This window comes from Eublepharis macularius, chromosome 6 (assembly GCF_028583425.1).
Source record: "Eublepharis macularius isolate TG4126 chromosome 6, MPM_Emac_v1.0, whole genome shotgun sequence".
Classification (NCBI taxonomy): Eukaryota; Metazoa; Chordata; class Lepidosauria; order Squamata; family Eublepharidae; genus Eublepharis; species Eublepharis macularius.
In genome coordinates, this window is record NC_072795.1 from 36,364,912 (window position 1) to 36,377,045 (window position 12,134).

General features: G+C 42.3%; 1 protein-coding gene across 2 annotated transcripts in view; it reads left to right on the plus strand.

Moving 5' to 3' along the window:
• The first annotated feature begins 446 nt into the window (after positions 1 to 446).
• The window catches only part of LOC129331757 (glutathione hydrolase-like YwrD proenzyme), a 32,562-nt gene continuing 20,874 nt past the window's right edge, over positions 447 to 12,134 (plus strand). Inside the window, exons 1-5 of one of the 2 annotated variants that reach the window (XM_054982257.1) lie at positions 447 to 555; positions 4,017 to 4,135; positions 5,290 to 5,443; positions 9,303 to 9,456; positions 10,118 to 10,324. In XM_054982257.1, coding sequence (XP_054838232.1) covers positions 4,039 to 4,135; positions 5,290 to 5,443; positions 9,303 to 9,456; positions 10,118 to 10,324 — 612 coding nt within the window. In that variant the 5' untranslated portion in view covers positions 447 to 555; positions 4,017 to 4,038. Of the gene's footprint in view, positions 556 to 4,016; positions 4,136 to 5,289; positions 5,444 to 9,302; positions 9,457 to 10,117; positions 10,325 to 12,134 lie in introns of those variants that run through there. The other variant, XM_054982258.1, reaches the window with a different exon arrangement.

Genomic DNA, 12,134 nt, shown 5'->3' on the forward strand with positions numbered 1-12,134 from the left:
AAGTTTCTCCAGAGGGGCAAATAGCAGCTCTCATAGGGCCATTTCAAGTCAGGAAAACGGGGCAGGGAAGGGGGGAGCCTCTCTGTAAATGCCACAGCCCTATCTAAACCAGACTTGCATACGCCTGGATATAAAGGTCCAAGCATGGAGCTCCCATGCAGAGTTTTGAGGGTAGCACCCCGATCCCCAATGTTATATGAAACTATGACAACTAGCGCAGGCGGGAGGTGGAAGGGCCACAGTCAGCCCAAACCTGCTGCCCTGCTACGCAGACGTATTTGGTACACGTTATGAGTCAGTCGTGTTCCCTCTTCTCGGTTATTGCCATTTCCAAAGATTGGAACCGTATCTTTCGATGTGCCAAGTTCACGTGCACTTCTGCAAGCAGCAATTAAAAGGCGGGCAGATCAGTGACGACGATCATTCTCAAGCTCCATAGTGGGAATCACATAAGAACCGCCGAACTCTGCTCCCTGGCCGCCTCCTCCTCCTCTCCCCGAGCCGCTGCTCGAGGCAGGCTGCCGCCGTTGCAAAGGAGCCTTCGTGGCGCGAAAGGTAGGGCGAGCGCAGTCGCCTCAGGGAAGGCGGGCGTTCTTTGCCGGGGCGCGCGCCCGCCTGTCTAGTCTTTTTTTCATCCCCCCCCTCCCCCCTTCATCGTTAACATCCCCTTAAGAAACATCTAAGCCTAGTGGGGCGGCTACCGCCCCCGCTGTAGGCAGAAGATAAGAGCAGTGAACGACGTGCCAACGCAAGCATACGCTGAGAGTTCTGCGTTCCCAGAAACGGGCACGGAACTCCCAGCGCACGTCGAGTAGATTGGTCCTTTGGGTCAGCCTGCGCCGGGTGCCCCCTGCCTTTCTCCTCGCGAACGCGACTGGAGCCGTTTTTGCCAGCAGCCCTGCGGGTGAACCTAACATGACCCATCTCCGCCTGCCTTGCTCCCACGCGCAGGCGCAGTGAAATGTTTCTGCTTCAGCTCCCGCTGGGAAACTGGGGGAGGTTTGGGAGTGGAGCGTGGGGAGGAACCACGCTCCAAAGTAGCCATTTTCTCTAGGGGAACTGATTTCTGTCGTCTGGATATCAGTTGTAACTGGGGGAGATCTTTAGGCCTACCTAACTGAGATTTAATTTTTTTTTCTGGGTGGCTTTTACCTTTTTTTTGTTCTCCCCCCCCCGTCCTCCTTTTTTGCTTGCGGGGAAAGCAGCTCTGAAAAGGATGGCAGCTGTGAGACAGAAGGGCCCAGCGATTCCGTGAAAAGGAAATGCTGGCGCTGAAACCTGAGAACTATAATGCTTCATCTTGCAAGAACAGCAATACAATTTATTGTAAGAGTCACAGGGAACGCAGCTATTCTCCGCACGAATTTCTTCTTGTGCCAAAGATGAACTGGTTCTCATGTTAGGTTTTGTAGGCATAGTTCCAATCCCCCCTCGTTGTTTCGTTAAAAATCATGTGATAGACAGAAATAAAGTTGTGATGTTTTCCCCACATCTTTGTACTTTAGAGAAGCTGCACCTGTTTTTATTTTGGCTTGTGTAGGTGTTGAAGAGTTAGGAAAATCTCCAAGTCTAGTCCAGCCGTTGCCTCTGGTGCAGAAGAGTTTATAGTGGATTTTTTTTCTGGTTTGAATGGTGCCACACATGCCACATTTATTTTTGGCTGTAATAAAGGATCTAGAGAAGTCCTGCCAGTAAAGCGGAGGCAGTCCTAGAAATATCTGTGTGGATAATCTGTGGTTTTTTCCTAGAGGCCTGTGTGTCCCTTCTTGATATTACAGCCTGTGGGTCACAGCTCTGGATCCTAAGTGTGCTAATTCACTGCAGTCCCAGTCAATTAGAAGCTAAACACACAGGGCAACCTTAAGCAGGTGTACTTGGAATTAAATTTCACTGTACTGAGTGGGACTTAGTCCTTAGCATGTTTAGGATTGCAGCTTTAATTGTGCCCTGTATTTCTTTTTTATGATTCCAGTCTAGAAGTAATCTCAGGTGAACACTGAAGCACCTCCCTGTAGCTTTCTCAATGGACAAAGTAAACCTGCACATGCTGGAGTTGCTAACTGACAAACAAAATGTGTCTGGCCTGTTTGTGGCATTTAACAGTAGTTTGATGTGCAGGTACTACCAATTAGTGAATCAAACAGGTTCGTTTTCTCTAAGGATGACCCTCTGGAGTCCCATTCCTCCTTCTTCCCCTTGCTCGTATTTCATAAATGGAAGACTTCCTGACATACCCCAACTTACTGTGGTCTCTGAATGGAATGAAATGGCAAATGGTTTGGAATCCTAGTGGAAAAAAACCCCATCACACCTAAATGCAATTGAGTAGAGTAAAACAGAATTATTCAGGCACTTCTATAAAGATAAAAGGCTTTAGTATACTGGAATGGAGGGAACTTTTATAAAGGGAACAGGATTATAGTAGGTTTCTCTGTTTATTGTAAGTATTATCTTACTCTTAAAGGTAAAGGTAGCCCCCTGTGCAAGCACCGAGTCATTACTGACCCATGGGGGGACATCGCATCATGACGTTTTCTTGGCAGACTTTTTGTTCCGGGGTGGTTTTCCATTGCCTTCCCCAGTCATCTACACTTTACCCCCAGGAAACTGAGTACTCATTTTACCGACCTCAGAAGGATGGAAGGCTGAGTCAACTTTGAGCTGGCTACTTGAACCAGGCTTCCACCAGGATCGAACTCAGGTCATGAACAGAGCTTGGGCTACAGTACTTCAGCTTACCACTCTGTGCCACTGGGCTCCTCTTTCCTGGACTGTTTTATACTTGCTCTTACTGGACTGTTTTCTACTTTAATTTTTTGCTCTGTTAATTACATGTTGTGTTTGATATTTTTAAAAGCATTGTTTCTAATTTTTGTGATCCTAGTCCAGAGATGCTCATTCAGTGACTCAGGAGCCACCAGTGGCTCTTTGACATGCCACTGGTGACTCTTCTGAGCACTGATCCCCAACTGGGAACCTGCCTCATGCTCCATGAAAGAGAGCAATGCTATTGCCCTGTATGGCTTATGGTTGGCAGTTCACAGCTTGAAACAGCTGCCATTGCAGGGATTGGAGGAGGGCAAGTAAATTGTGAGTTTCAGGCCTCATTCCGGTGATTAATTTTATCCTCACAACACATAGACACACCATGGTAGCAACTGCACTCTCACTGCAGCACTCAGGCTATTGTAGAGAGTAGAGAAAGCTGGCCGCAAAGACGCGAGAGTAAAACTGCCACCATGACAGCTGCCCAGGAAAGAGCAAGCTGGGTGCTGCTGGTTTTACTCCCCCTTCCTCCCCGGCCAGCTTGCTCTCTTCTGTGTATCTTGGCAATCTATTCTGCCTTTGAATTTTGAAGAAGAGAATTAGATTTAGGGTCATAGGTTGCGAGAATGATTGGAATGGGAGGTTTCCTTTTAATTTGTCAAAAGTAGCCATGGCTTTACATAAAGTATGAAGACATTAAGTATGTAACATCAGTATATTGAAGCTGAGGTGATATTCATTAGCTCATGTTGGATGTAGCTCAAAGGTCAGTAAAAGTAAAATAAAATAAATATTGAAGCGTAAAAACCTGCCTCTTGTGTTTTTAAAGACCTTGTGACGTTTTATAAAGTGCCATTTACGTTTTGCAACTGTTGTATCCAAATTGTTTATATACAGTACTTGGAAGTTTATTTTATTTATTTACATTATAGTCCCCCTTTCTCACTGGGATTCAAAGCATGGGACATCCAATAAAACAATGCAATAAGATATGTATAATAGAAATCTGGAATCAACCTGAAATCTGAAAATAGATCTGAAGTGAAACATCAATATTAACATGCCATGTTATCCCCACCTTTCTTCCCAACGAGCACCCAAAGTGACTTACATTGTTCTCCTTCCCTCCATTTTATCCTCACAACAGCCTTGTGAGGTAGGCTAGGACAAGGGCATGTGACTGGTCCAAGGTCACCCAGCAAGTTGCCATGGAAGAATGGGGCCTGCTTTTAACGTGTTTTTCTTTACAGACTTCATATTGTTACTGAAGTGATGTCTCAACTGAAGTTCTGTTCTCGAAGATCTCCCGTGGTTTGCACTAGTGGTTGTGTTGCATCAAGCCAGCCCCTTGCAACAAATGTTGGCCTTGGTAATTTGGATTTAATTGTTCCCTTGAGTGGGATCTGGGGTTTCTTTTGAGAGGGGGAGGTTGTCTTTACCTGTGTATTCATCTGTCTTCTCACAACAGTTGATGCAACTTTATATATGAGTACTGGCACCTTTGTGTAATGTTGGTGAATATTAAGAACTCTGAAAGTCAACATTATTGGCATTATTGCCACTATGAATATAGGAACAGTCTTAGAATTAAATTGAGTGTGTGTGTGTATGGTGGGAGGGGGAGGAGGTCTTTCTTCCTATAAAAAATTAAACCCATTTTTAGCATTGGCATCTAAGGAGTGGGAGAAAAAGGCCTTATCTTTAAAAAAGTAATTTTTCCATAATTTGTGCATATAGTTATCAATCTTGAGCCCTCTGTGAATAGCATGAGGTTATGCTGTGATTTTGCCCAGGCTAATCTAATCTCATTAGATTTTGGAAACTAAGTGGAGTTGGCCTTGGTTAGTAAGTGGATTGGAGACCTTCAAGGAAGACCAGGGTTGCTATGCAGAGACAGGCAATGGCAAACTACTTCTGTTAGTCTTTTGCCTTGAAAACACCAGCAGGGGTCTCCATAAATCAGCTATGACTTGACTGCACTTTCCACCACCGTATCTAACTGTAGATGAGATGATAGAGCTTTGAAACAGAGTAAAAGAACTGTAGTGCCAGTTTCAAATGTCTTTGTGCTTGGGTTTTTTTGACTGCAGATTGGCATCTTCACGTGACTACTTATTTAAGTACTTTTAGGCTGCTAAGAGGAACAAATAAAAGGGCGTTAATTCTATTTTCTGTACCAGGTGGTTAATGAAATTTATAAATGGATTTGTAGGTGGGGGAGATACAGCCAGTATTTCCTGTCTGGGTGTCACTCATCAATCCTGCACAAGATCATTCTCAACATTACATTTGGCATATAGAGGATGTGCAGTTTATACTTTCTCTCTTCCCTTATCTGAATAACTTGAAAAAGCACTTTCTGATTGCTTGATTAAAGTTTGAAAATCAGCATCTCCTAACCTCTACTTCCAAAGATTCCGTGATTCCAAGACTTACTATCTGGCACTTGCTATTCTATTTGACAATGATTTTAGACTCCAGCAGATAATATTACCAAAAATTTAATGATTTCCCCTATTGCAGATATTTTAAAGAGTGGCGGAAATGCCATAGATGCTGCTGTAGCTGTAGCAGCCGCTTTAAATGTTACTGAACCATGCAGTACTGGTGTCGGGGGAGACTGCTTCTGCCTGTATTATGATGCAAACACCAAACAGGTATATGGGCTCAATGGAAGGTAAGCTTCAATGACGGGATATTTCTTATGCACTGAGGAAGAGAAGTATTTCTTTGATGCAATAAAGCCATAGTAGGATTGCAGGATCACCAGTAAGTTGTACCATCGTCTACCTGCCTTATCTATGTAAAGAACTTATGATCTACTTTTTCGCAAGCTGTTGGGTTCAAAATACAATGGGTCATTTATTTATTTAAGATACTTATACTCAGGGCTTTTTTTCTTGGAAAAGAGGTGGTGGAACTCAGTGGTGGAACTCAGGACCGCACAATGATGTCACTTTGGGTCAGCTGGAACAAGGGGAGAGTTTTTAAAAGTTTAAATCGCCCTCGGCAAAAATGGAGCGGCACGGAGGGCAATCTAAACTTGCCTCTGTCTGGAGATCAGGGGGCGGGGCCACCAGCCATGTGACCATTTTCAAGAGGTGCCAGAACTCTGTTCCACCATGTTCCCGCTGAAAAAAGGCCCTGCTTATACTCTACTTTTCTTCCCCATGGTGAACCAAAGCAGCTCATATGTTCACCTATGGTCAAATGGTATTTGTTCAGTTCCTATGTGCGTGCCTTTAGGCTTGTGTGCATAATGTCACTTTATTTTATTTTTACAATTCAAAGATTTGAATGAACATCCTGATGTCTAAAATTCTTGCTTCATTTGGAAGAGTTTTATTTTAACCAAGAGGTCATTGCCCACGTACCTCATTTCCTTTCTGATTTTCTGACATTTTGAACTCTATTGAGTTTTTTCGTTATTGCAAAGTCCTTCCATAAAAGGTCAATACTGAATGCTAAGAGGAAGGTACTATAAAAAGATAGCATCAGTTCCAGGTGCTTTTAAGTGCCTGTTGCTGTATGAGAGGCCAAGAGCAGAACATACTTGAAGTCATAAGTCTGATTTTTTCCCCTGTACCTCTTACAAAGAAACAGGAAATCACTTTAAACATAATTTTTAAAAAGTATTTTTCCAGGGGTTATAGAGTGTGCACTGTGCCAAGCACCTTGATGAAAATCTAATGAAAGCGTCTTTTCCTTAGGAAACTATTTTCCATTATTCAGTGCATTAATTTGTTATAAAAGCATACTAGAACTATTAAGAGCAAAATGAGCCACATTAATCAGAAAGCAGTGGAGAGTTTGATGGAAAAACACAGGGTAGGGCTTGAAGTGAGAGTGCTGCAACTTTTTCTAAAAAGCAACTTGGTGACTGTCAGTGAAGCTAAATAGGGTGACGGCTTACATCTGTAGTCCTCTAGGTAGCTTTGGTAGTGTAGTCTGTGTAACACAATAGAGTTGCCACCTTAGTCTGACAAGGCTTGTGTGTTTTGAACATCCAAAGGGTCCGGCAGATATTGAGTAGGGGAGGTTTTCCTCTCTCTGTTACTGCATTTGTGCAGCAGGAAAAACTTAAGTCAAATCTGTGCATGTAATGGAGCTGTTAAAGGCAAAGGAGCAGCCGGTAAAAGAAGCAGATACCTGAAGACTATATTGATCCTAAATATTTGTGTTGCTGTTCTTTCCTGTGATATGAAAATAATGCTGTCTATTGTAATGGTTCTGTTGCAGCAAGACAGTAAGTGACATATAAGCACTGAGCAGTCAATGCAATCTGCCTTGGAACCAGAGCAAACTTTTAACTCAATTCTGTTCATTTTTAGAGTGAAAAATGTGGTATTCTATGGAATGGAAAGGTTGCACTCCTTAGTCTGCCCCACCTCTTTTGAAGTTTGTGGCTGATTTGAGAAATTAGGCCAATAATTCTTATCCTACCCACACATTTTGTCCATACATGGGAGACTTGCTGAGGCAGCAAAACTGTGGGGTGGCTGCCTACCCCATCACTTCAGTGGGAGAATCGGGGAAGGGGGGGTGCAGAGAGCCACAGTGGGCTCCCTGTCCCCCTCACCAGCACCATCGATGCTGTCAGAGGCTTGGAGCTCCCTGTGGGATTCCAGAACTTAAGCAATGTGAGTGGGCACCCCACTGCTTTGTTGGGCCATTGACTCTCCTGGGCAGCTGCCTGGCTGCATCGCTTTAGCATAAGAAGCATGGAGAGGGTGGCTTACAGCCTCTGCTGCCAGGCTCAGCATGGCTCCTGGGTTCACTGCTGCCTGCCCATCTCCAGTTTCTTCCCCTCAGCGATGGCAGTGGAGGTGAATCCTTGCCTGCTTGGCCCCAGCTTCAGCCCGTTGGTGGCAATGACAACGACGAACTGCCTGCTAGGTCCCCTTCAGCCCATGTGCAGAAAATGCTTTTGGCTTTTCGGCGGTTGACCCACGCCCAGTGTAATTTTCCTAGGATTTCAGATTTTTCTGCAAACCTGGGGGTTCTTCCAAATTTGTAGAAACATCTGTTTTGTAGTCAAGTGGCTTGGATTGGCAGATTTAAGTATTCGCATGCTAGGGCCACTAGGCTATTCATTTATTTATTATTTACTTTATTTAAAGCCTGTCTTTCTAACTGGGACTCAAAGTGGATTACATTGTGTTAGACAATGCAATCAAATAGTTTGAGGTATCCAACCAAAAATGCGATAGGAGTAGGATCACAAAAAATCAGGAACAATGCCAATTTTTTTTCAAAAGTAAGAAAACAATGCAATAAAACATGTTAATACATTCAATGAACAGTGGAATAGACTAAAAACTTGTTCCCTTTATACATGGACCCTCCATTCCATTATATTACAACCTTATTCCCTTTACAGAAATGTCATTGTAATGGCATTTCCTTTTTGTACCCTTTTTCCTTTTTTAAAAATAAAAAACTAATAAAAAAGAAATGCCACTATAACATTATTCTACTATAGTGCAATAGCAACTACTAATATTTTTTTATAAAGACTTCAAAAAGCCCTCCAGTGGTACAGTGGAGAAAAGATACTATTGCACAAGATCTGTGACAATGTGCTCCTTTGCATACAGAGAGCTTGCTAATGTGCTTGGATTGCATTATTTCCAGAAAGATCATACCAAACCAGCTTTGAGAAAAAATATATGAAGGTCAGGAAAAGTTTAGGGAGTAGGGAATGTCATGTGTGTGCTCCAAAAAACCTACTGCAGTTTGGAAGCCAAAGAAGGAGAAAAACTTGTGTGGATCTAGCCAAAGTCAAAGTCTGCAACTTGATAAGAAAAGTTTCAAATTATGTTGTTTCTGCCTCTGGTAAAAACATTATAAACAATGGCCACTCAATCATAACCAGCCCCAAACTGTATTCAGAACAATCTAAAGTAATATATAACAATAAAGTAATATATAACAATTTTGGTTCAAGTGATGCATGCTGGCAATTCTAATGGTGTATGTCCAACTCATTGAATGGAGTGTGCTTTCAGGCCTTCTCATTTAACAGTTTGTGTAAGCTTTTGTTGTTTGCCTTTATTCTTTACTCCTGTAGAGTGTTCACTTTTTGGCTTTGCATTTTCATGCATTGCTGCATTGCAGTTTAACAAATACATTTCACATGTTTTGATCCTGTTAAGTGTGCATTTTAGCTGGCATGTGGCTATCCCATAGAGCTTTGAAGGAAGTGGGTGAAGGAATCCTGAAGCCTATTCTTCCCCTTTGCAGTGTTTGGAACCTCGTGGGGTGACAAAGATGTTTTTAAAGATGTGTCCCCCTGCTCTAACGTTTGCCTGAAAGTTGGGTTGGACACCTATATTCTAACAAGTGTCAAACATAATGTGTGTTCTGGCCCTAAAACACAGTAGTTCTAATGCAGGGCCTTTGGAGGACACCCCCCCTTATTTCCCTCCTTTGTGAGAACTGTCCTTTTACTCAAACCCTTGGCGGAAGCTCCCTGTTACCAATCCCTACATTTGTTGTCCTTTTACATATGTATGTACATCTGGCTTTCTTTGCAGTGGGCGATCTCCACAGTCTTTGACTCTTGCACTGCTAAAAGAACATGGTTTTGATGAAGCAAATCCTCCACCTCCCCTACATGCATATTATGTCACGGTACCCGGTGCAGCAGCTGGATGGTGTAATGCAATTGAGTTATTTGGGAGCAAAAATGTGAGTCCCTGAAAAGTGTGTTAGTTTAAAAGTACAGTGAGTTTGGGACTACATTTTTTCTGCAGTTAAAAAAAAGTTCACCTACACTCTACATCAAAAAAGCTAAAGTTATTTTTCATAATTATTTGGTTTTGAGCTTCAGGAGTAGACGTCATGTGTGAGGGCTTTTCTAAAGCCTGGATCTTGATATTTCTTTCCACCTTTTCCTCTTGCCCCCCTTCTATTGCTTTGAGCTCTGTAGGTTTGAGAATAAGTAGGAAGGGAAATGTTGGTGCCTTTGCGGAGGAACAAGTTTCCCACAACCCCAAACTTCAGAAGGAAGTAGTAGTTAGAAACTCTTCCTACGTATTAGATGGGGCTTAGTGTGGCAAGCAGGAAATACTTCCCAAGCCTCTTTTCCCTTAGGAAACTTCTTGTAGGAAAGGCAAAAACTAAGTCAACTTTTAATATTAGCAAAATTGAAAATGTTAACGCAGCTGAACTTTTTGGAGAGGTTGGGAATGATTTGAATTAGATTTATATGAATTAAGCCTGTTGTTGGAATAAACCTTTATCGCTAATACAATGGGACATAGGTAGTTTTTTAAAGATGCAACTACACTGAAAATAATATTGCAAGCCTTCCTTATTCATTCATTCATTGGTTCATTCATTCATTCAGCTTTCCATGGAGCAGATACTGCAGCCGGCTATAGAACTAGCTGAAAAGGGCTTTCCGGTATCAGAGATTACTTCTTACTACTGGAAGCGTGATGCTCATGTTCTTCAGGCCGCTGGAAACCCACATGGGAAAGACCTGCTGATTGATGGCCAGGCACCTGAGCATGGTCAAGTTTTTCACAATCCGTTTTTGGCAAACACTTTTAAGGTAAGGCGATCTGCCATAACTATCTCCAAGGATCCTGTCCACGTCCTCATTCTGAATGAACAGTGGGACTTCAAGAGTTTTATTCCAGAAAAAGCTTTTGTGGACTAGAGCCTGCTTTTTCAGCCGCTGTGAGTGAATCCTCACTTTGTATTCATTTTATGTATTCAAAAACAAAATAAAGCAAGGTCAATTGACTGTAAAACGTACAAGATGAAATGTAACTATGTGAAATTTAAATCTAATGAGGAAAATTACTGAATCCATTCACTAATTAAGCTGTAGTGGATGGGGAGTAGAGATGGGCACAAACTGGTTCATCGCATTTCATGAACCACGAACTTTCACAAACCTGCCCTAGTTTGCGAACCGGTTCATTTGATTCATGAAAATGTCACATCCAGGACAGAAAACCACTACTTCTGAGCTAGCAGAAGGCCACAGGAAGTCCATCCTCTGCTGCCTAGGAAACTGATTGATCGGTGCCAGGCTGTCTGCTGTGATGAACCAAAAAACGAACCAAACAAACCAGCCTAAAGTTTGTGGCGGTTCATCAGAAATGGGTCTGATGAACCAGTTCGTGCCGAATATCGGTTCATATTTCAGTTCGTGCCCATCTCTAATAGGGAGTCACACACTTTTAAAAAGGGGTCATAGTTGTAATCAAATGAAAATCTTGAGGTCTGGTTTAACCCTGGGAAGTAGTGTGTGAAACCTTTGAATAAATATAGATTTGTTCAATGTGGAATGCAGAAGGGAAGGGCATTGTTGACACATGATAGCATATATCACATTGAAGGGTGAGCAAGTGGATGAGCCAAGATCGTATATCCAATGTTATTAGGTCCCGTAATGGTTTTGCCTGAACATATATGAGACAATTAGGTCAATTAGGAAGTAGCCTTCTGCTGATTTGTTGAACAGGGAATCAGTTGTGACAGTACGGGATATGAAATTAGTCCCTCTGCTCCTTTTAACTGGGCCCATCTGGACCTCTTGGTAGGAAGTGACACTGGTAGTTTGAGAAGATGGTGGAGGCTAGTATTTATCCAAAGAGAAATGTTTTAACCTCTAGAGGTATGGAAATAATGTACATAAAATTTCATTTCAGTTCAATTAAATTTGTTTCCTGGCTAAGCTTTAGCAGATGTAGAAATATTTGCACTAATCATAAAGCTCAATATCCTGACTCATAACCTTATTATGAAACTAATGTAATACTGAAAGGCAGTTCTGATGCCACAGAACAGGGAAGACTGAATAGATGGAGAGATTGTATTTTGTTGTTATTGCTTGTCGTCGTCCCCTTCTACTGTCCAACTTATATTCATGTATAAGCATCAACTAGTGCTTTAAAACCTGTTTGTTTTCTTCCCTCACCCTTTCATTTACTTAGAACCTGCCTTTGGGCTCACGGTGGTGGATCACGTTTATCATGTATTAAACAATGCAAATATTATTTTACATATGATGAATCTGGTCACAGCCCATGGGCTACAAGCACTGTTTCCACATACTTGCCGTCTCCTTTTTGACCACTGTACCCGCCCTCCTTCTCTTGATGCTATTTGTTGATCTGCTGCAATGTCACCGTGTGTTTGTATCGGCAAAAGTGACATGATCTCCTCGGGTTGCTGTCGGCTTAGGTGCTCTTATGGTTCAAGAACTGAGCAACTGTAGGCTAGATTCTGTAAAAGGGAATGTTAAGGGGTAGTGAACAGATCTTGGTAAGATGAGTTTAAATTGCACAGATATTGGCTATAGGTCATGATATTTTGAGTGACACTTTTTTTGGTGCAAAGAAGTTGAATAA